This window comes from Cyprinus carpio, chromosome B9, assembly GCF_018340385.1.
Source record: "Cyprinus carpio isolate SPL01 chromosome B9, ASM1834038v1, whole genome shotgun sequence".
Taxonomy (NCBI): domain Eukaryota; kingdom Metazoa; phylum Chordata; class Actinopteri; order Cypriniformes; family Cyprinidae; genus Cyprinus; species Cyprinus carpio.
The window spans coordinates 19,481,175-19,504,283 of NC_056605.1; the positions used below are offsets into that span (position 1 = coordinate 19,481,175).

At 36.6% G+C, this 23,109-nt stretch overlaps 1 protein-coding gene across 1 annotated transcript in view; it reads left to right on the plus strand.

Moving 5' to 3' along the window:
- Positions 1–23,109, plus strand: part of gdap2 (ganglioside induced differentiation associated protein 2) — a 28,120-nt gene that overhangs the window by 2,688 nt on the left and 2,323 nt on the right. Inside the window, exons 3-13 of the mRNA XM_042731383.1 lie at positions 203–342; positions 517–670; positions 1,286–1,374; positions 1,476–1,552; positions 1,829–1,988; positions 7,586–7,736; positions 8,461–8,537; positions 9,538–9,614; positions 11,232–11,371; positions 12,836–12,890; positions 13,921–14,064. Of these exons, the coding sequence (XP_042587317.1) occupies positions 203–342; positions 517–670; positions 1,286–1,374; positions 1,476–1,552; positions 1,829–1,988; positions 7,586–7,736; positions 8,461–8,537; positions 9,538–9,614; positions 11,232–11,371; positions 12,836–12,890; positions 13,921–14,064 (1,264 nt within the window). The remainder of the gene's footprint in view (positions 1–202; positions 343–516; positions 671–1,285; positions 1,375–1,475; positions 1,553–1,828; positions 1,989–7,585; positions 7,737–8,460; positions 8,538–9,537; positions 9,615–11,231; positions 11,372–12,835; positions 12,891–13,920; positions 14,065–23,109) is intronic.

Here is a 23,109-nt window from a genome sequence, read left to right on the forward strand (position 1 = left end):
TTTTTTTTTTTTTTTTTGTTCATGTATTTCATTCATATTTGATATTATTTCAGCTTTATTTCAATTACCAATAATTTGAACCATTTTATTTTACAATAACAACAATGTTATTTATGCTCCATTTGTTCACACAGCTTTTTCATAGCTCATATGATGTTCTGTATCTGATATGCTAAATTTATATAATTCCCTTATTTTACAGTAATGGAGATGTGGCACTTTTAAACTGCACTGCAATCATAAATACAAGTAATGAGACACTAACAGACAAGAACCCTGTATCAGACAGTATCCACAGATACTCAGGACCTGAACTAAGGGATGAATTACTCAAACTGAAAGGTAGGGGGCACTATCAGGATAGCAGATTGAGAACTAACATACAACTAACAACTAAAACAAACACTAAATTTAAATTAAATTCTTTTTTTTTATACAACACAGTAACAGAACAGCTATTATCTCATTTTGTATCACTTTTATTGGAGTGATATGCATGTGTGTATATTTGTATAGGATGTCGGACTGGTGAAGCAAAAATGACAGAGGGTTTCAACTTGGCTGCACGCTTTATAATTCACACAGTTGGACCTAAATATAAAGCCAAATACCGGACAGCTGCAGAGAGCTCTCTTTACAGCTGCTACAGAAACGTCATGCAGCTTTCCAAGTAAGCCGGACCGTTCCAACAAATTTTGTGAGATTGTTGCACAAATATTAAATGTCAGTTCATACAGACTGTCTGGACATTCTGGCATGGTTATACTAAGTAAATATGCTTAGATATTATTCTATCTGTTAGTCACTCTCCAAGATCATATCAGACAGTTCAAATACAGTCTTTAAATCAAATATTATACCATGAACTCGTGTTGATTGATGGAGCAGCTAGGTGTTTAGTAATATAAATAACACTATCATTTATGTTCATTGCTTGAAAATTATTAAAAGTGATGTCTGATGATGTATAGAATAAACCCCATGTGCTTATGGGAAGGAAGGAAATGATATAAGATTTAGATTCCAACGGTGAATACATTAGCGTTTGTGATTTTGAACTCACCCTTGGCTAAGGATATATGCCATTCATTTCTTTTTTGGGAGTGACTGTGTGTGTGTTAACAGGAGGCATTTATGACAGTGATGCTTTACTATGCAAATAACATGTCATCAAAGACACTGCTGCCTGCTCCTAGATGGAAAAACCGTCTGACTAATGTAAACTATATGTAATTGAAGTTTGTGCAACTTATTTAATGTTCATTCACTGTGTTTCTCTACTCAGGGAACATGCCATGGCATCTGTGGGTTTGTGTGTGGTCAGCACAGTCAAAAGGGCATATCCGCTGGAGGATGCCACACATATAGCATTAAGTAATTGCTGTTTATTTTATTATATAAGTGTTATACATCACATATGAGGTCACTCCTTTCTGATTAAATTCAGAATGTCTCCCCCGTGTTTATGTTTCTAGGGACTGTTCGTAGATTTCTGGAGAACCATGGTGAAAACATTGAGACGGTGGTGTTTGCTGTTTCGGATGTTGAGGAGGTGTGTTGCATTTCATTTTCGCTGTTATGTAACAGCCTCCATCCAACTCTCTTGTGTGCTCTTTCATTTTCTTATGAAATTCTCGTTTTGATTTAAAAGCCAAACGTTGTTGTGTTTGTGGGTTAAACTAACTTGTAACTTGCATTATACAAAAAAAAAAAAAAAAAAAAAAAAAGAATTCACACAAAATTTTGTATTAATTTTTTAGCATGTGCCAGAATGTGTATCTATGATTGATTGCCCCTAAATGTGTTTGTAATTGATTGTGTTTTCCAGCCAGTGTACAGGAAGTTAATGCCGTTGTATTATCCATGCTCAATAAAAGAAGAGAAGATCAGTCTGCCTTTCCTCCCTGCCGACATTGGTAATGCTGAGGGAGAGCCCGTGGTCCCGGAGAGACAGATCCGCATTGCGGAAAAGCCAGGAAATCTAGAAGGTGAGCTCATATAATTGTTCATTGTATCATCTTTTCAGATCTTTTAGGTAGATATGCTACTCAAAAAATTTGGGTTGGTAAGATTTAAAAAAAAATAATAATAATAATAATAATTCAAAGAATACCCTTATGCTCACCAAGACTGTATTTATATTTAAAGTGCCCCTATTATGCCATTTTTACAGCTCCTAATATTGTTTTGGGAGTCTCCTACAATAAGATTAAATGCATGCAAGGTCAAAAAACACTTTTGTTTTCTCAAAATATGCATTTAATATCACCTCATTTTTCAGCGATTCTCAGACGATTCGTTCAAAGCAGTTCAAAAATTCAGTCTCTCTAAACCCCTCCTCTCCGTGATCCTACTCTGCTCTGACTGGTCAGATGACCTAGTCTGTTGTGATTGGTCTTATTTATCAAGCTTACAGGTTGTGATTCAGTGGAGCAGCTGGTCCAAATAAACAGGATACTGATATTATTATGTGAAAAAAAAATTACAATTTAAAATGTGTTTTCTATTTGAATATATTTTGAAATGTAATCTAATCCTGTGATGGCAAAGCTGAATTTTCAACAGCCATTACTCCAGTTTTCAGTGTTGCATGATCCTTCAGAAATCATTCTAATATACTGATTTGGCACTCAAGAAATATTCCTTTTTATATTTATGTTGAAAACATTAACATAATATATTTTTGTGGAAAGCTGTGATACTTTTTTTTTTGGAATCTTTTAATGGAAAGTTCAGAAGAACAGCATTTATTTGAAATAGAAATCTTTTGCAACATTATAAATTAAGTCTTTACTGTCACTTTTGATCAATTTAATGCGTCCTTGCTGAAAAAAAGAACTAATCTGTTTAAATTTTTAAAAAGAAAAAAAACAACAAATCTTACTGACCTCAAAACTTTTGAATAGTAATGTAGATGTCTTCAGTCTATCAAACAAGCAGTAGGAGTAAATGTTTGCCAAAACATTAATTTACACTGTGTAATGTAAAAATGTTTTTTTTTGTTTTTTTTTACAGAAGCTTTTTCAGTAATGTATTTGATTTACAGAATGTAAAAAATAATTTCCTTCCAGAAATGTGATAGAATAATGATTATGAGCAGCATGCAGCTGATCGCGTCATCTCTTCCTCCCTGGCCTTTCATCGTGATCTGTTGTGGGTGTTTCATGAGTTCAGATTAGCTGACACTGCCTCTTTGTCCTACAACAGGTGCTTTGACTACAGCAGAATCTTCTGCGTTCAGACAGACCCACACAGCTACAGTCAAGTGTGTGTGTGTGTGTGTGTAGGCACCAGTATGTTTGGCTAGTTTGCTTGCCACTCAGAGCACATGTGTATATTTATTTATTTGTTAGTGGGAGATTGAATTTGTATATTTGTTGGCTGCCATTAATTCAAACCCAAATCATGTGGACTGTGAGCCAGATGTTTTAAGGTGATCAAGTCTCACTGTTGAGCTGTTGATCCAACTCAAACATGACGTATAAGACAGGTCCCATGTAAAAAAAAAAAAAACACTGCACTTTCCTGTCTATCTTTGAATGCTTTAATCCAGGACATGAAACGGTAGCCCAGGGTCTGTTACCAACTGAACTAATAAATACTACTCTTTCCAAGTTAAGGTCATTCAATAATCTGCTTTATCAGTCTCACTTCTGGTTGTTTGCTTGAGCCATTGAGAATGACAACAAGCTCTAATCTGAACAAACATGATCACTTAACCAAATTTACTTTGGTGTACAGTATACTGAAGTGGCACAGCAGTTTCCAGACTTCCTTGTTAATATGAAGTTAAAGGTGAACTAAAGGTGCTAAAGGTGCCACTAGTGTCATCAAAAGGAATTAATGGAAAATTCGATTCAAACTGCCATTGGTCAGCCAGACATTAAGGGCCCTATCATACACCCAGCGCAATGTGTGTGACACAAGTGTTTTTTGGTAGTTTCAGTCCATCGCAGTTATCATTTTCACGTCCAGCGCCATGTTGCTTAAATAGCAAATGCACTTTCGTCCATTTGTGCACCCATGGGCGTGCTGGTCTGAAAACGAGGTGTGTTCAGTGCATTGCTATTTTGAGGCAACTGAAGATGATTGTGCCATTGACCAACTAAAACCTGGTCTGAAGTCAATGGCGCAGTATTTATTTATTTATTTATTTTTTAATTTAAGGGTGCGTTAGTAATAAGCAGGTAAACAACACGCGTACACTCTGCTTATTACACACACAGGGATGCCCAGCAGCACACAAATATGCCAGATATGAAAAATTAAAGGATTACAGTGTAAAATATTATAATTGTTCCCCTTAGATGGTCTGCTCGCAAATTCTGCCATGTAAATAGCAAATCAGCCATGGTGCAAGCGTAACTTGCTTTTAAAGGGGTCATATGATGCGATTTCAATTTTTCCTTTCTCTTTGGAGTGTTACAAGCTCTTGGTGCATAAAGAAGATCTGTAAAGTTGGAAAAAACTAAAGTCTCAAATCCAAAGAGACATTCTTTATAAAAGTAAAGAGTCAACCACACCCCCCTAAAACGGCTCGTTCTAACACACCCCCATGTCTACATCACGATGTGGGAAGATTTGCATAACGCCGCACAAATATTCATGCAAAGAAAGAAGGCGTAACTTTTATTCTCGCTGTTGCCGCCGCTGCCATGTTGTGGAGTCGCTGTGTGTTTCGTGGTGAAAGCGAAACTACTTTGTTTGGCCTTCCAAAAGAGGACGATATCTGCCTGGTCATGCCTAGAGCTGATCCGTGCTGGTCGCTAAGGAAATGCATCAACTTGGCGTTGCAGATCGCCGGATCGGCTTTCACCGTGGACAAAACGGAGTCCAGCCCGCTGACACTCACTCGAGCCCGCTGTGTGTGACACTGTGTTTCATTGTGAAAGTGAAACTACTTTGTTTGGCCTTCCAAAAGAGGACACAACTAGAAATCAGTGGTTAAGTTGTATTTACAACACTGTTCCAGAAGAGTTCAACCCAAATATTCAGATATTATGGAGGACTGTTTTCTCATCCTGGGAGACTAGACTACAATGCCCCGGCTGTTCTGACTCACAGTCTGTAAGTATGTTTACATATTTAAATAATTTGCCACTGATGATTCTAACGCAAGTTTTAAGGAGTGTAGAGTAGGCTTGTTGTTTGTTGTTTCTCCGATCACAAATGCAGACATGGTTTTAAGTTTATGTGGCACGTTATATAACACAGCGTGTAAAAAGACAGTATAAGTCATTATAATCAGTAATTATGTCCCCACTGGATGCAACAAATGCCTCGTTTGTAATGGGTTTTAATTTTTTCTTCTCATCATGCCAGAAGACATCACAACATTATGATGAGCGTAGTAAAACATTTCCGTCACACCATCCAGGTATTCAGCCAATCACAATGCACTGGATAGCTGGCCAATCAGTGTACACCTCGCTTTTCAGACCGATGAGCTTTGTAAAAATTTCAGAAAGAAAAAAAAAGTTTTTTTTTAACCCTAAACCACATAAACACATTTCATTACACCAAATACCCAAAATAATGTTCTTTTTAACAACGTCATATGACCCCTTTAAAGGGAATGGGAGATGACACTCTGATTGGTTTATTGCACGCTACGGCCAAAACACACCCATGACTCATTAAGAGAATAGGTACAACCCTTTTGGACCATGCGTCCAGTGCACCGACCATTTTTTTCCATCTTTAAACTAGCAAAAGTGGATTCGGACACGCCCTAAGTGCACATTCGCCATGCGCTTAGATCGTTAAAATGGTCCTCTGTTCAACACTAAACATACACCATTGGTTGAGCCAGTGTTGCTGTTTCGGTCAGGTTGGGTTTCAAACAGAATAAATATTTTTAAAGTCTATAGTGTTTTAAACTTGATTAACAAAACCTGATCCATGTGCTTGATTCATCTTTTGCAGTCAGTTTTTTTTTTTTGTATATTGACTGTTAAAAAGACAAATGACTATTAAATGTTTTTCCAGACAACCTACTTAGCAATGTTAGTTTAGTGTCTCTCGCATTACTCTGCGCTTTCTTCATTTACGCATAATACATTTTTTTTAGTTAACCTTATTATACATATAAAAGGGGGGTGATGTTCAGTCAGCCGTGTCATTATAGCAAAATAAACCCAGCCAGGACCCTGACCCAATGCTTAAGTCCTTTACTTAACATGCTTAGTAATGGAATACCACAAGATTCGGTGTTGGGCCCTTTCTAAAGCAGATCATGTAACTTTGTCACATCTATACAATCTTCTAAACTTAAAACCAAAACCCTGCTGAGGGTATCCAAAACCATCATAAGTGTTTTTTCCTATGAATACAACAATCTATACTTAAAGTGCAGTCTTTCTGAAAGATATTAGAGGACATGTTTAATGTTTATAAACTAGCTCTGCTGAACCCTGTCACTGATTTGGCTGATCTCTTCAAGCTCTTGTCCTCATTAATGCCATTTTATCATGTAAATCAGGTCTGCCTGTTATTCTTAGAGTAATATTAAAGACAGCAGGTGACTAGGCCTTTACTAATACAGCCCAGCTCTTATGGATTAGTGTATGAAGCCATGTAGAGGTCTCAAAGCATGCCTTAAACCACACACTTGCCTAATCTACTTTCTGCATTTGTTCTTTTTCTGTCCAGTTCACTTAATGCCCATTTAATTTATCATATTTACATTTTCTTTCCTTCATTTGCTGTGCTACAGATATATTTGTATTTAATTGTTTACAATTTACTTTTTTGATTAGATCTTTGTGTGTCACAAAGTTTTAAGTCACACTGTGGTGAAGTGCTCCTGAAATCCAAATAAATTACAGCTTGAGGCCATAGGCCTTACTAGGAAGTGCAAGCACTGGTGCTCTCTTTGCAGTGTGGATGATCATAAAAGGACCATATGTTGCATTACAAAAACATAATCTCATTCTTTACTTCAACATGCTGTAATGATTTTGGCCAAAGATAACTTTCGGGAGACATCTGTGTCTCATTGAGTCCTGATGATGTTTTGCTAGGTTTGCTAGCAGCAGAGTATTTGGCTGTAATCCTCTTATTTACCTGTTAATGTCTTTTTACCTCTCTGTCAAAGGTGTTTCTTTAATTTCTGGCTAAATATTTTGTAGTATGACCAGCGACCATGTGGTTCAGCTGAGGAACACAGAAGTTTTGTTTGTTGTTCAGACTGGACTTTCTTTTCATGTCTGTTCAAATATGGCTAAGGTTGGCCTGTAATAGAGATTTGGCATACACATGTAAACAAGAATAACAGACAAGGATTATTTTTACACTTTGCCTGGCTGTACATCACACACACACCACTGGCTCTCCCAGCTCTGATCGAGGGTGGGAGTTCAGGTCTTGTGGAATGTACCACGCTGTAGTGATCACTGAACCTAGTAATGGTCATTCCGAGTGTGCAAGAGTATATTTTACTGTTTATCACAGCAAAACCATAACTCCTTCAAAAAAACTATAACACAATAATAATAATACATTATTGTAATATCCAAATCTCTGTATAGTGCACTAATATACCTTATTAAGTATATGATAGTGATATTAATCTTGTTTTCTGCAGATGACTCTGGGGATGACTCACTAGACTCCGACCTGGGGCTGGTAGGAAGTCATGCGTTTGCTCGTATGGAAGGGGATGTGGATAAGCAGCGTAAACTCATCCTTCAGGGCCAAATGTCTGAAGCAGCCCAGCAGAAACAGCACCAAAGGAAGTAAGATGTGTAGTTTTCTCATACTCTCGCCTTTTACAAGTACCACATTTCTTAACCAAGCTTACTTACAAAAATTTACCATGATAGTTTCTGCCAGAATAGGATTGGCTGATCTTGATGAGAAGCAGCTGTTGTTGTACTTATGACAGATTTATCATTTGTTAGCTATGAAGACTTGTATCTTTTGTTTTGCATTGAAGGTAATTTTATATATATATATATATATAATATATATATATATATATATATATATATATATATATATTTCATTTGTATTGTCATCAGTTGCTTTGACATAAATTTGCTCAAATTTAAGACTGGTAATACTGCCCACCCCTTGTAAGAAGCCTTCAGAGCTTTCCTGTTAAGGTTTTTTTTTTATTTATTTTTTTTAAATGAGTCACCACAGTTGTACAGTACTACCTGTGGTGAAACCTTGGTTATCATGGCAGATGTTTAGGACACTGGAAACGTAGCGTAACCAATAGCATCCTTAACAGCTTTTAGCCATGTTTAGATATATGATATATGATTCATATTCATTATTATTGAGTACAGATTTGTTTAGTATACTGTAGAACTGTGTATTCTGAGATTATATGCATGTTATTTGTATATATGTTCGTATATTTTTAAAGAATTCTGGTTCATACCAATTATTATTATTATTATTATTATTTTTACATTACTGCAAATCGTTTAGATTTGGTGTCTTTCTTTACAGCTATAACCGCTGGCTTTGCAGAGCTCGAGCAGAGGACCTTTCAGACATAGCAGCGTTAAAAGCACTATATCAGACCGGTCAGTCTTTGTCTCTATGAGTATTTTATGTATTTTAATTGTTTTATGTAAATGAATTGTATTTTAAATGTTCTAATTGTAAGGCTGTCAATTTTACATAATGCTTTAGAACAATCAATCTTTTGACACAGTCTCAAAATGAAACACTTTGGAATAATTTAAATAATTGGTATATCAATTACTTCGATTAAAATATTAAATCGTTTTTCAGTCCTAGTTCATGTATGTGGACTTTATTGTAGTAGTATGATATGGTTTGATGTTTGCCTCTTTTATCTCACACATGTTCTCCAGTACATGTTCACTCGTTCTCTCTGTATTGCTGTCTCTCTGTATATCTTTATGCACATGTGGACTTTGTGTTCTCTCCATCTGTGTGTTTGCTCTCTGGGCAGGAAACCTTTATTCCGCCTCATTGAGCTCAACATCAGGGGGTTCTGTAATCCATTTCTCTCGTTTCACAATTTCAGGACAAAAAATAACCACCAAAGTAACGGTTTCGGTGTTGTTAAGTATTTACCATCATCTCTTTTTGCTTCTTAGCTCAGATACTGTCCAAGCCGACCTACTGAGTTCAAAACCTCAAGACATTTTACCACAGACTGTACACATTAGGTTTGCCAGAAGCTATTAGTCCTGCTAAATTTAATCTTGAATTTCTTCTTTTAATCATATTACAGAAAGCCACAGAGCAGTACTTTTCATAAAACTGAATATCTGAATCACATTGACTCACTTGACCAAAGGGGGGCAGACTTTCTCCAGTTGTACACCTCAACATGCATGTTAAAATGTCTAATGTGTTTCTCCAGATTTTCTGCATGTGAGAATGTTTTCAGCAGAGGAAACAAACTGGAGAAATGTCTCCCTCCTAACCATCTCCCCAACCTTTGAGGCTGAATTAGGGTTAGGGGCTTGTGCACCTTTTGCAGTGGGTGTGAGGAAACATCCTTCCATAATATAGTTCTATCACAACACAAATTTTTTCTCTCATTTTCAGGTGTTGATTTGTGTGGTAGGACGGTCATGGTTGTTGTTGGCAGGAATATTCCAGTAACACTTATTGATATGGAGAAGGTAAATGAGAAAATGCTCATACTTCCATTTATCATGTTCTGTGTATGACAATAAACTCCATTTTACTGATCGCCCTGTATTGAGCATATCTTATGTTGCACCAAATGTTACATACATTTTGTCAGATTTAGCACTGAATGCTGCCTAACAAAATGAAAGGTTAACCTAAGTTAAACAAAAGAATGCTTGGCTCAAGATTTCTATTTAGATGTGAATCTTTTAGATTTATATTTACATTAAAAATTATATTTGAGATTTGTATCAGGAACTTTGGTTTTAATTTGACTTCTTTTTCTTTTCAAAATATTGACTTGTTAAATATTTAATACGCTGTAAACACAAATATAAAAAATTATACTGAACTGTTTAAAATGTTTATTTAATGGATTAGTTCACTCAAAACTAAAAATCCTGGCATTGTTTACTCACACTGATACCTGTATGCAGACCTGCCAACCTGTACGCATTTTGACCTCAAAGTGCGCTGGTATGAACTACGCAAAAATCTAGTGACGCCCCGTCCACATGCAGCATTCAAAACAAGGAACAGAAAAAGATGCTTGTTTGTTTGTTTTGCATTTAAATAATTTCTATGTTTTATTTCTCTCCCTAGTAGCCTATAGTTTATAGTTTCAGTTCAAAGCGGCTCACGCTCGCCCCGTCAGGTGCTCTGACAGAAAGGCTGCGTGTGAGGCTGACAGAGACGCGCTGTTTAATGTGTTGGAGATGTGCTGTTTTCCTTCATGCATAACTTACATTTCACAGGTATATTCTCCATCTGTAAATGTTAAAAAAGCCATGGAAATATTCCCATTTTTCTGTCAGAAGTGCATGAGCTTTTGCTTTGCGATTTGTAGTTGGACAATAAATGTGACATATGAAGAATTTTAAACCTACAAGTAAGTGTATTTGTATGATAGCACTAACTGTAAAGTATAATGGGGTAATCAAAATAGCCTTTTTACCCAATTAGTCTGTGTTTTATTATTTTCATTTTTAGTTTAGTAACTTTAACTTCTGCTTTAAAAGGATTATTTTTGTTTTTAGATTGCAATGTTAAAATGTAACAATGTAATGTGATTTTAACCCCTTTTTGCGCATAATACATTCTTACATTCATTTTATTTGTTTAATCCAAATACAAAATACTGAGATATAAAGGCTACCATATACCGCAAATTAACCAAAAAATATGGAGATTACTGTTTATGCTGCTGATGGTACTCAAAAAAATATGGGTTACTTTCCAAATTATAACTGAATAAACATGGGAGAATTTGAAATGTCATGTAGGTGGTAAATGATGACTGAATTTTCATTTTTGAGTGAACTATTACTTATTAGTAATAGTGTGTACCTACTTAACCATAATTTGGAGGACAACTTTGTGCCGAGAAGTGAGTTAAAAATGACACAATGTCCTCTTAAACATCCTCATTTGTTTAAAAAAATAAAATAAAAAAATTGTGACAATTATAAAGATGCAGAACGTTTTCTGTTAGGGTTAGTTGTAGGATGTGGTTTTAATGTTAGGTCATAGCATTTTAGCTGTATATAAAAAGTCTATGGAATGTGCCTTTTTAGATAGCTAAGTAAATGTGTGTGTTTGTGTGTTAGGCTTTGCTGTATTTCATCCACGTGATGGACCATATCACAGTCAAGGAGTATGTGATGGTGTATTTCCACACACTCACCGCCGAACACAACCACCTGGACACCGACTTTCTCAAGAAGCTTTATGATATTGTGGATGCCAAGTAAGATTTATTCCTGTTCCATTACAGAGATACTACAAACCTCCCACAATCCCTGCTCTCGACGACCTTGCAGTGTTTTTGAGATGACTTGACCCAGTTCTTGGCGGAGGTCTTCTTTAAAACCATAACTCAGACTCTCATGGAAAAGCTAATCACAGTTTCATATAAATGCTGGCTTGGTGACTATTCGTTTTTATGAGCTTTTTGTGCCAAACAGCACTGTCTCCTCAAACCCAAACACACCACATATGTTGTAAAATCATAAGGGAATGTCTGTGTCTTGGGCTTCCTGTTCTTTGAATGTCAAAAAGATTTATGCACAGAAGCTCAACCCTTTTGTAGCTTATGACAAGCACTGTTCAAACACACCTGTGTCACATTTTACCTGCTGTTTCTCCAGAGTATCACTCTAAATTGGCGCTCAAATGTGTCTGGAGTGATTGATTCTTCTAAGGAAAGTGGAGTAATATTGTTTTTTTCAGAGCAATTTGGGAAATTTTGAAGGGAGTTTCTGGTTATCAAGATTAGAACACTGAGAGCGATGAATCTGAGATCTCAATGTTCTGCTCTCACCCAACCAATTGAGAAAAGTAGCAGACTATCACCACCAGTGGCCTACAAACACCTGTTTGTAGGATGTAGCTCCATGGAATGGCATTGTAATTGTGTGTTTAGAAACACACTGTTCTTTTAATCGAACAGTCCTCATAATTGCTATTTTCCTGGCTTAGCGGAAGAGTTTGAGTCTTTGTCGAAAGGGTGATGGTGAGGTCAGGCATTCGTCATTTATTCAGGGGACACTCTCAGCATGCAGGCAGAGGAAACCACAGTCTTGAAATAAAAAGCAGAAACGCTCTCCAGCTCCAGTCCCTCACACTTTCCGTACATCGCGGAGATCAGCGTGACTCATAACCTTGAGATCCAGGCCAGTTTGACTCGTGTCATTTAATATGAGGTATCAGCAGAGCACAGCAGATCATCACTGTATTATTTATTCTCAAAAGGCATCGGTCTTTAAGAAGGTGTTTTACAGACATAATCCTCAGCAACAGTGATGAGCGTCTGTAATGGGAGTTAGCCAGTGATGCTATCACTCCCTATGACCCCTGCTCATGGGTTTGGACAGGTCGGACCGAGCCCATCGTGGGAAAGTGGATAGGTTGACAGACACGTCCCTTGTGCTTTTCGAACACCCCTCCACTTCTGGCTGTCCAGATCTCTATTCATCTGTGTGTTTTGGACAACAGCGTGTGGCTTGGACGTGGCTGCCCTGCTGGATTTAATTCACTGACTTTTGCTCGTTCTTAAAAAATGCGCTTTAGCTCTCTGTCTAATGGGTTTATTAGCCTTTCTAAGCCAAGTGCGCTAGAGGAATGCACTATTTGTGTAATAAGTAATTGGATGGATGTGTTGATAATGTTTCAAAAAACCATTTCTCGCAAGGTTTTCCTTCTGTGTTTTCAGGTTTAAGAAAAACCTAAGGGCTTTCTACTTCGTCCATCCTACGTTCCGCACCAAGGTAAATGTAATCAGTTCATCAACTCAGATGTAAGTCCATTAAAGGCAACACTAGATGTTCATCTCGTTTTGAGCTTTTCTTTCCGAGTTTGTACGGGCCTATGGTCTGATTCACAGCGGTCAGCTCCACATGTTCCACATTGACTAAGAAAGACTGTGTGTGAGTCTGTGTAACTGAATATGCTGAAAAGCGTCTCTGAGACCACATTGAGATTCATGATCTTTCCACACTAAGTGTTCCACAGTGTTCCACAGAACCTATTCAGGTAATTGAAGTACTTATGACAGCATGTTGCCTCTGCCAGGCTTTGCTTTCATTTGTAAAATTATTCAACAATTATACTTTGTGCACTCCAAATGTAGAGGAACCCCGGCAATTAAGTGTCAGATAATTGTTCGTTTTAAAATGCGTCCATTTCAGTCAGAGAATTCTCGAGCATTGTAACAATCCCAAGTGTGAAAAATGTTCAAGCATCAGGGCTGAGTCATTGAAATAAATGCTGAAAATGACTCAAGATTTAGGAGCTAAGAGTTTGCCTTTAGCAACGAAGCATTTAATTCAGTTACAACTTCACCAATTTTAAAGCTATCTGTTATTTATTAAATCGACCTTAAAATAGTGTAGAAGTCTATGCTGTTTTCCTATAGAGTTACATTTGAGTTCATTTATAATGTGAGGTGAACAAATGATTATACATGATACTTATAATGTCACAAAAGATTTATATTTTGAACAATATTTTAGCTTCTCTAAACTTTCTATTCTTCAGTGAATCAATGAATACAGAATTCATCAAAGAATTTTAAATGATAATTTTTATATACATAAAGTTAACAACATTTTCAGATGTGTCCCAAACCCATGTATATACTGCTCGTATGCGTTTGACAATTAGCCTTTTCTGCGGATTTGTTACCATTTGTTTAAAAAGTAAAAAAATTATAATGTGTTTCAGCAACTGTTCTTGTACCCTTTTCATGGAAAGTAGCATCTCAATCAATCAAATGGTTTTGTTTGTGATTCCTGTCAGGTCTCTACTTGGTTCTTCACAACATTCAGTGTATCAGGCCTTAAAGAGAAAGTCCATCACATAGAGAACCTACAGCAGCTCTTCACCTGCATCCTACCTGAGCAGATTGACATCCCTCCTTTTGTCCTGGAGTATGACTCACGGGTGAGTATTCAGTGCTTTACTAAAATAATACAATTGTCCATTGAGGATAAAGGACGTTACACTTAGAAAAAGAGGTGTGTATGTAACTTGACCTTTCTGTATTTAATCTGTATTCAATTACTTCAACAATTATTTACCTTTAAGTTCTTCAAAACCAGCATTACTTTTAACTCAGAAACAAAAAATTTAAAGAATAAGAAATTAACAAAGAATAATAAAATCTTCTTAATTAAAACATTAAAAATCAAAACATTAAACAACAAAATAAAGTAACACAGAAGATTAAGTTATAATATATTGAAACAACATAAAGGTGGATAAATTAAAATTTACTTTTGAGGTCAACTATTCCTTTAAGAGAGTTTAACTTTTGATCAACTGCATTATAAAATTCTTAAAATTAAAAGTCTTCAGAAAGCTTTTACAGAGAACCAGATACCTCTCTGTAACACAATCGCGCATCAACAGTGGCACCTCAGCCAGGGATTATGTTGCATCTTCTGGTTTTCAGATGGCTAAAGATAGTGTCACTGTCATTTCCGTTTGATAAAACGCATGAAGCCACCTTTATTTCTGTTTGTTCTGTCTTTTTTTGCATTTCAAGCCAAGACACCTTTTAATTATTGTTATTTACAACTACAGTTAAGTTCTTGGTTGCTTTTTTGCAGATTACAGACAAAATCTTTTTAGTATACAGTACTACTACATAAAAAAAAAATATGAAAAATAATACAATTACAATAATCTGACACTGTCTGTATTGACCTTAACATTTAGTTAAATTGTCATGTTTTTAAACAAGTTTAGGAAAATTAAGCTCAAACACGCAAAAGATTTTCTTTGTGCTTAAGGTAATTGAAATGTACAGCTAGTGACCAATTTTAGAAGCAATTATATGCAAATTCTTTAAACTAGTTTCCCTGTATGACCTGTTCTTTAAATGCAGCCTTTAGCACAGTTTTATTTTTGGTGAAGCCGGTATATAAAAATATTCACTTTTTTAGGCCTTAATGAGGTCCTTTTTTGTTTTGAAATGGATTGTGTTTGGCTTGTGGAAAAGCGATGCTTAGAGACTTATTTTTAACTGTTGACCCAAAGTATGGGTGGAGGAAAGTCTTTCCCCTCAGACTGAAAGCGGCCTCGGCCGTGAGAAACTAAGCCGTCTGCGTGCTGTCCTGCCGCTTGCTCCGTCTCAAAGGAACACATCACATTTTATTTCATATGATTACTCTTCAGCTACTTATGTGGGAGACGGTGATATATTTAAAGAAACAGAAACAAAAAAACAGTGAGTTGCTCTGGAATATGAGAAGAGAAAATTAGAAAATTATAGCTGTAATCGTCTGGCATTGCAGAATCTCATATTACTATTATAATCGTGTCATTTAACATGTTTTTCCTTCGACATGGAGAACATTGTTTTCTATTGAAGATTATGTGTTACCTTTGTTACCACTGTTGAATCCAAACAAACTGCTCAGATCCTTATAAACTGATTTGTCACCGCTAATAGCAGACCATATCCATGCATTGATTGAACCCATCTGGGCTGCACTCATTATTTAGTTGATTTTCATCCTGTCATTCCTGAGCTCTTAGTTTTGCACTGTTCTCGCAGCATGCACATACACATGGCATTCATCTACACTGCTTCATTCTAGGTGGTTGGTTTTACCCCTCGGTTAAAGATACAGGCTGGTAACCAGTAAGGTTCCATGCTAGGCATGGAATTAAGCTTCCACCATGTGGGCATTGTTCTTGTTGTGATTTGGTGTCCACATTGATCTTTGATGATCTGATTACAAGTGGGTCTTAAATGTTTTGTGGTCTGATCATCCAAACCACATTCAGAAATGCATATGATCACATCACATATGTTGTGTAAATGCTAATCTTAAAGCGATAGTTCACTCAAAAATGAAGGTTCTCTTATTAATTATCCACCCTCATGCCAAACCCGTAAGATTATTCATCTTCGGCACACAAATTAAGATATTTTTGATGAAATCCATGAGCTTTCTGACCCTGCATACACAGCAAAAAAAAAAAAAACACCTTATTCAACAGTTTCTTCTCTTCTGTGTCAGACTTCGAGGCATGTTCACAAAAGTACCATGATGCATGTGTGTGCATTCCTTTGCTTGTAAACAAGGTGCAGCGCATGCATGTTTTCTATGTCAGAACGCCAGCTCTTACATCAGCAGCACCACATGCATGCATCGTGGTACTGTCATAAACGTGCGTCAAATACTGAAGAAGAAATTGAGTTTTTGTGCACAAAAAGTTTTTTCATAGCTTCATAACATTACGGTTGAACCAATCGTTAGTCATATGGACTAACGATTTAACAATGTCCTAATTACGTTTATGGGACTTGAAAGTGGTAGTTGCGTTTCTGTCTACGCAGGTTCAGAAAGCTCTTAGATTTCCTCAAAAATATCTTCATTTGTGTTCCAAAGATGAACGAAGGTCTTACGGGTTTGGAATGACATGAGGGTGACTAATTGACCCTTCGCAAAATCCGCCCTCCTTAGCTACTGATGATATGTCCAACAAGCTATGCCGCTCTCACATTACACACATTGTTTTCATACAGTAAAAAATACATCGCAGAGCAAAAAGGAAACTAACGTCATCAGAACACGCTGTTTGAATAGGCGTGGCGGATTGTAGACTCAAATGTAAATGCCCACTGCTATGATTGGCTAACACTTGTGTATGTTTGACAGCGTACATTCCTCATAGATGGATGCTGCTGTGATAAATACTCAGTAGATATCAAACAATTTGTAATAACAGACAAATAATTAGTGAACATGTAATAAAAGCAGTTACTCACACTTGTGTGTTGTGTCGCAACCAATATAGTTGGCACAGTATAGTCTTTTAATTTGACTCTTTCTGAAAATCCCACATCAAAATGTGCTTTGTTTGTAAAAGAATCTGTAAAAGACCGGGAATTTTGACAAGGGAATTTTGATTTTTCAGTTCATGGCCCCTTTAATGCCTCCAAGACAGCGAAGAACCGCCTACTCACTTCTGTAATCTTCAACTCCATTTATTTCAGATTCCATACACAGATCATTACACACTAAACTATGTGACCCTAAGAGTAGAGGTGCCTTCTGAAAAAACTAAATTATGTTCCTCACTGTATGGTTATATAAGTTTTGCCCCTTCTATATTTTAGATGTTGTTCTTTGTCCTTCTGTTTTGTTCCTGGTTTAAAGGGCATTGGATTAAAGTAAATGAAACTGGGAAGGAAGGCACAAAGGTGAGGCAGCTATGAAGAATCGATCATGCCACTAAATGGCATATCCATGCGTTAAATGGATGGTCTTTCTCGCGCCAGGTGCATGTCGCCCTGTATTTATGTGTTCCCTGAGCAAGAGTGCAGACACACAGATTTAATTAGAAACATTTTTTTTTTCCTGCAGGCTGTGTGTGTTTATTTCATTTTGTACTTTACTTTACTTGTTAACACCAGAGGTGGAAAGACTAAGAGTACTAAAATATTCTACTCAAGTAATAGTACCATTACATTAATGAAATTTTACTTAAGTACAAGTAAAAGTAGCAGTCTAAAAATCTACTCAAGTAAAAAGTAGCTAATTTAAAATGTACTCAGAGTAAAAATAACATTTTAACAGCAGGAGGGAGGCAAAAATGGGATAGGCCTATAAATCTCAAACTAGTTGTTTTTAATTAAAGGTACACCTTTACAAGTTAAACTGCAATAACCAAAAACATGTTGACACATGGCATTTAAAACATTTAGGGAGATGTGTAAGATTTTAATGCAGACCATCCCACCGAGTAAGCAGAAAAAGCAAGTTATATTCTGGCTACCAGCAAAACAAGATTAAAAAACCGTTTATGAAATTTGTAATTGCTTTTGAAGGATTAGAAAATCAAGACTTCACATTGGTTATTTCAGTAGTATAAAAAACTAAATTAATATTATTATTAATTATACAAAGCAATCAAGCAAAGGACACTAAAGTTGTCTATCACTTCAGTCTAATGTGAGCTATGCACTTCTGCAAACACTCCCATAAACACTGAACCAAATCAATCGCTTATATTTGTTTTGCGCTTTGTTGTTTGTGATTATGACAGAATTTGGGAATGCACTTTCAGAATTCGGTCAGTAAGCATGCACACTTGAACAACTCTGGCATTCTCCATGGTGATTAATCAAAATGCCTCTGATTGGACATTGCATTCATAAATTCAATAGAAAGGTGTGTGAATGGTTATTATGCTCAACGCTGCAAAACACAAGTATAAAGACATCTGATACAACATGAGCAGATCTACTCTAAAATGTAACACTTTTCATTTATTTCACATTACACTTAATTTATTAATGCCGTAATAGTTCTTGCTTAATTGTGCAGGGACACTTTTTGCACCTAATCATAAATTTGGGTGACATTTTTGCCACAAGCCATTTTGCTGTGGACAGCTGACTCTTAAAGTTTTTGATATTTTTCATATAATGTGTGGTCAGTTCACAGCAGTGATAGAAATTAATCTGGTTTTATAAGTTTAAATTGATTTTTACCTTTTATTTTCATTTTTACCTTCATAAAGCCATTTTTTTAGTAAAGTGTTCATCATCCTTTGAGCCAAATTCTTACAATTAATCAGTCATTTACAATAATAAGACATTTGGTCTGTTAACAAGCAAATTAAATCAGTATCGACACAATTCATCTTTGCAATGCAGAGGAAACACAGAGGCTTCGTCTGAAGTAGCATTTAGATGCAATTACACACTTTTTAATGCAGAACGTGAATGCATTTAACCTGCAGTTACATATGCAGAAATAATGTTTTAATATATGACAAAAAATATGAATACTCATATTTGAAATTATATATTAAACAAAAAAACAACAAAAAATATTTTAAATGTGAAATTAAAACCACCAATAGGTGGCATCAAGTCACTGTTAATAAGTGAGTCATTGGGATTGAACTGAATCATTTAAACAGTTGATTCATTCAGGAACAAAATGTTGCTCAGAGGCACAAAACGAACAGAATTATTTTTGTCGTCGAAATAGAGCAAAAACAAGAAATACAGTGTCTAAAATGTAAGTCTCTTAATTAACTTCTTGTTTATTGTTGTTAACTGTTGTAAAAAATTTTTTTTATATGTAATCATGTTGATTTTTGGAGAAAAAAGTGGCACTCTTTATGTGATATTGATTAACTATATCAAGGGGGAGTCGTGGCCTAATGGTTAGAGAGTCGGACTCCAAATCGAAGGGTTGTGAGTTCGAGTCTGGGCCGGCAGGAATTGTGGGTGGGGGGAGTGCATGTACAGTTCTCTCTCCACCTTCAATACCACGACTTAGGTGCCCTTGAGCAAGGCATCGAACCCCCAACTGCTCCCCGGGCGCCGCAGCATAAAATGGCTGCCCACTGCTCCGGGTGTTGTGTTCACAGTGTGTGTGTGTGTTCACTGCTCTGTGTGTGTGCACTTCGGATGGGTTAAATGCAGAGCACTAATTCTGAGTATGGGTCACCATACTTGGCTGAATGTCACGTCACTTCACTTCACTATATGAAATTATATAAATGTATACATTTTCTGTTCCTATATCTTCAATTTCGTGAGCATTCTAAATGCATTTTAATAAAATAAAATTATGTATAAAATAATGGACGTAGTGTCCGTGACGTCACCCGTAGGTTTCTGAAGAGCGTTTTTGAAGAGCCGGCCGTCACCATCTTGGCAGCACGTCACTCCCAGATAATCAAAAATGGGCAAAGAGGCGGGAGCTGGTCACCTGTCACTCAAGTGGCCATGCCCTTAATTATGGAGAAATTTGAGGCTTAATATAATTTAAATGGATAAGTTATAAAAAAAATTCACCCCCCTCACAGTTGTCATGAAGGGCAAAATTAGCTATATATACCAAAACCACTTTTTGTACCAGGCTGTAAACATATTTCTTTCTGCTGTAAATTTGGGCCTTTTAACATGGGGAGTCTATGGGACTGACTCCCTTTTATAGCCAGCCTCTAGTGGCCAGTCGATGAATTGCAGTTTTAGCCACTTCCGTGTTGGTTTCATGAGAGAGACAGGAAGGTTGCCGCTTGATTTTAAATGGGGCATATGATGTTGCTAAAAAGAACATTATTTTGTGTATTTGGTGTACTGAAATGTGTTTATGCAGTTTAAGGTTCAAAAAACACATTATTTTCCACATACTGTACATTATTGTTTCTCCTCTATGCCCCGCCTTCTGAAACGCGTCGATTTTTACAAAGCTCATTGGTCTGAAAAGCGAGTTGTGCTCTGACTGGCCAGCTATCCAATGCATTGTGATTGGCCGAATACCTCAAGCGTGTGACAGAAATGTTATTCCCCTTAACATATTGTGATGCCCTGTCTGGCCGGAGTGATGAGACATAAACATAAAACCCATTATAAACGTGATATAAACATGATTTCTAGTCGTGTCCTCTTTTGGAAGGTCAAATAAAGTAGTTTCACTTTCTCAATGAGCTGGCTGGCTTGAGTGAGCAGAGGCTGGCAGCTTGAGAATGGTGCGGCCGGCGGATTCTATGAAGGAGCGTACCTTGGGCTTGCAGCAACCACATGTGACGACCCCGGGCTGGACGGTGAAAGCTGATCCGGCAATCCACAGTGCAAAGTTGATGTATTTCCTCAGCGACCAGCACGGATCAGCCCCAGGCATGACGAAGCAGATATCGTCCTCTTTTGGAAGGCCAAACAAGGTAGTTTCGCTTTCACAGTTAAACACACAGCGTCTGTACGACAAGGCGGCAGCGACGGCAACAACACTACAGTGAGAATAAAAGATACACCTTCTTTCTTTGCGTGAACATCTGGGCAGCGTTATGCAAATCTTCCCACATACTGACGTAGAGATGTGGGGGCGTGTTAGAACAAGCCGTTTTAGGGGTGTGTGGACAAGTCTTAATTTTTATAAAGAATATCTCTTTGGATTTGAGCCTTTAGTCTTTGCAACTTTACAGATTTTCTTTATGCACCAAGAGCTTGTAACCTTTCAAATAGAAAGGGAAAATTGATATTGCATCATATGACCTCTTTAATAGACTGAATCACGCAGTGAAAGAACGCACTCTAAATGCGCATGTGCACTAGTCTAATCTACTAGGTTTCACAGCACTCCGTAGGACTGTTTTGTTTTTTTGTTTTTTTGCAAAATACTCGATAATGTCAAATCTCACATCTTTAAAACAACAATTACGATATTATTGCAGACGAGTCCTGCACCACTGTCTTTTTGTCTAATTTGTGCAAAACCTCTTGATAAACTAACTAACTAACCACCCATGCAGCAATGCAAGCATTTAGCTTATCTCTACTTGCTTGCGAAGGTTTGATGTCGAGATTTATAAGATGGTAGTTTGGTCTCTCTAGGCAAACACAGCTTACACTGCATAATAGAGCTTAAATATGGCCACTTAATTTTCTTCAAGTTCAACTTCAGCAGAATACAACGGGGTTTCATTTTCAGCTGGGTCTGCACCACTAACACCTGTCTTGTCCGTCTCCATCCTTTTTGTGATTTTAGCGCCAATTTGTTCTCCTGCCCATTATTTACTGCAGTGGTTTCGAGAGTGCGATTTTATTTATTTATTTATTTATTTTAATGTCTTAAAATGTAGCGAAGTACAATACTTCAAGCAAAATATACTTCAGTAAAAGTAAAATTGCAGATTTTAAAATTACTTTAAAAGATACGTTAATCAAACTCAGGATCCCTTAGATATGTACACCAACAGGGAATATTCCACAAAGCTTTAAAGTTTTACTTGACGCCTCATTTGGACTCTTGTGTTTTTATTAGTACTGGAAACTGTGACACTGGAGACTTTGTAGAGATTATTGTCTTTAAGGAACATTCATAGTCATTTTATGAATGAATGTGTTTGTCACTTGAATGGATGAACCCATTTTCTCTTAACGTGTCTGACCTTAGAATAGCATGTGTTTTTGGTCTACTTGCCTTAGCTTTGGATTCACTCCTGGACTCCTGGACTCCCTTGCTTAAATATTTCCTGTCATTCTTTGATTACCCAGGAAGTTAACGGGCAGGAGGGGAAATGGCAGAACGTGTAAGCTTTTAATGCCAATTGCACTCAGCTTTCTTTCTTTGCCCATATGAATAAATGCAGTGCCATGGAAAGTCCAGCCGCAGTCACCTCAAATAACCCAGTCAAATTTCCATAAAGTCAACAAAACAACCATAAATGTTTATTAATTTACTACAATTTTTGGACTATCACCTCTATACTGCAAGCATTGTTGTGTAGTAATGGTCTACAGTGTGTAATTTTGATTATGTAATCAAAAATACAAAAATCTTGTAGTTGCATTATAAAATATTATAAATAACTGTATTACAGTTATTTTTGTATGGATAACAGGTTTGCATATAGATTATAATTAGGCAACAGCAATAAAATAGTCCCTCGTGTGTTGATAGGCATAGAGGCTAAAATATGTTCAGTAGGCCTTCATATGATTTCTGAAGAAAGCAGGAGTGGGAACACAAACAGACTTGTTGTAGTGCTACATACATACATAGAGCTGTCTCATTCCTCATTTGACCACATACAGAAATAACTTTCAATGAGACGTATTGAAAATGTGCAATGCAGTCCTTGCATTCCAAAACATCCTAAATCCACCACAAGACTCCAGTTTCAACTACTAATGTTTAATGAAAGGATTTCAGTTGGCATCTAAAACACTTATAATAAATTTGGGTGTGATGAAAAGAAAAAATAGGAAATTTCTTAAGAGGCTTTTTGTCTTAGAATATGTTTTTTCTGTCAAATTAAAATGAGCTGAGATTTTTCTAATAAGTGACAAAAATCTATACAAAAGTATAATATGAAAAATGACATGATTACAAAAGTACAAAACTGAGTGAACCTGTAGCGAAAGAAAACGCAAAGCCCCAACCAGGGCCGTGCACAGACATTTTGAGGGGCAGTGGCCCAAACCAAAAAAAGGGGCACAAGTAGAGTGGG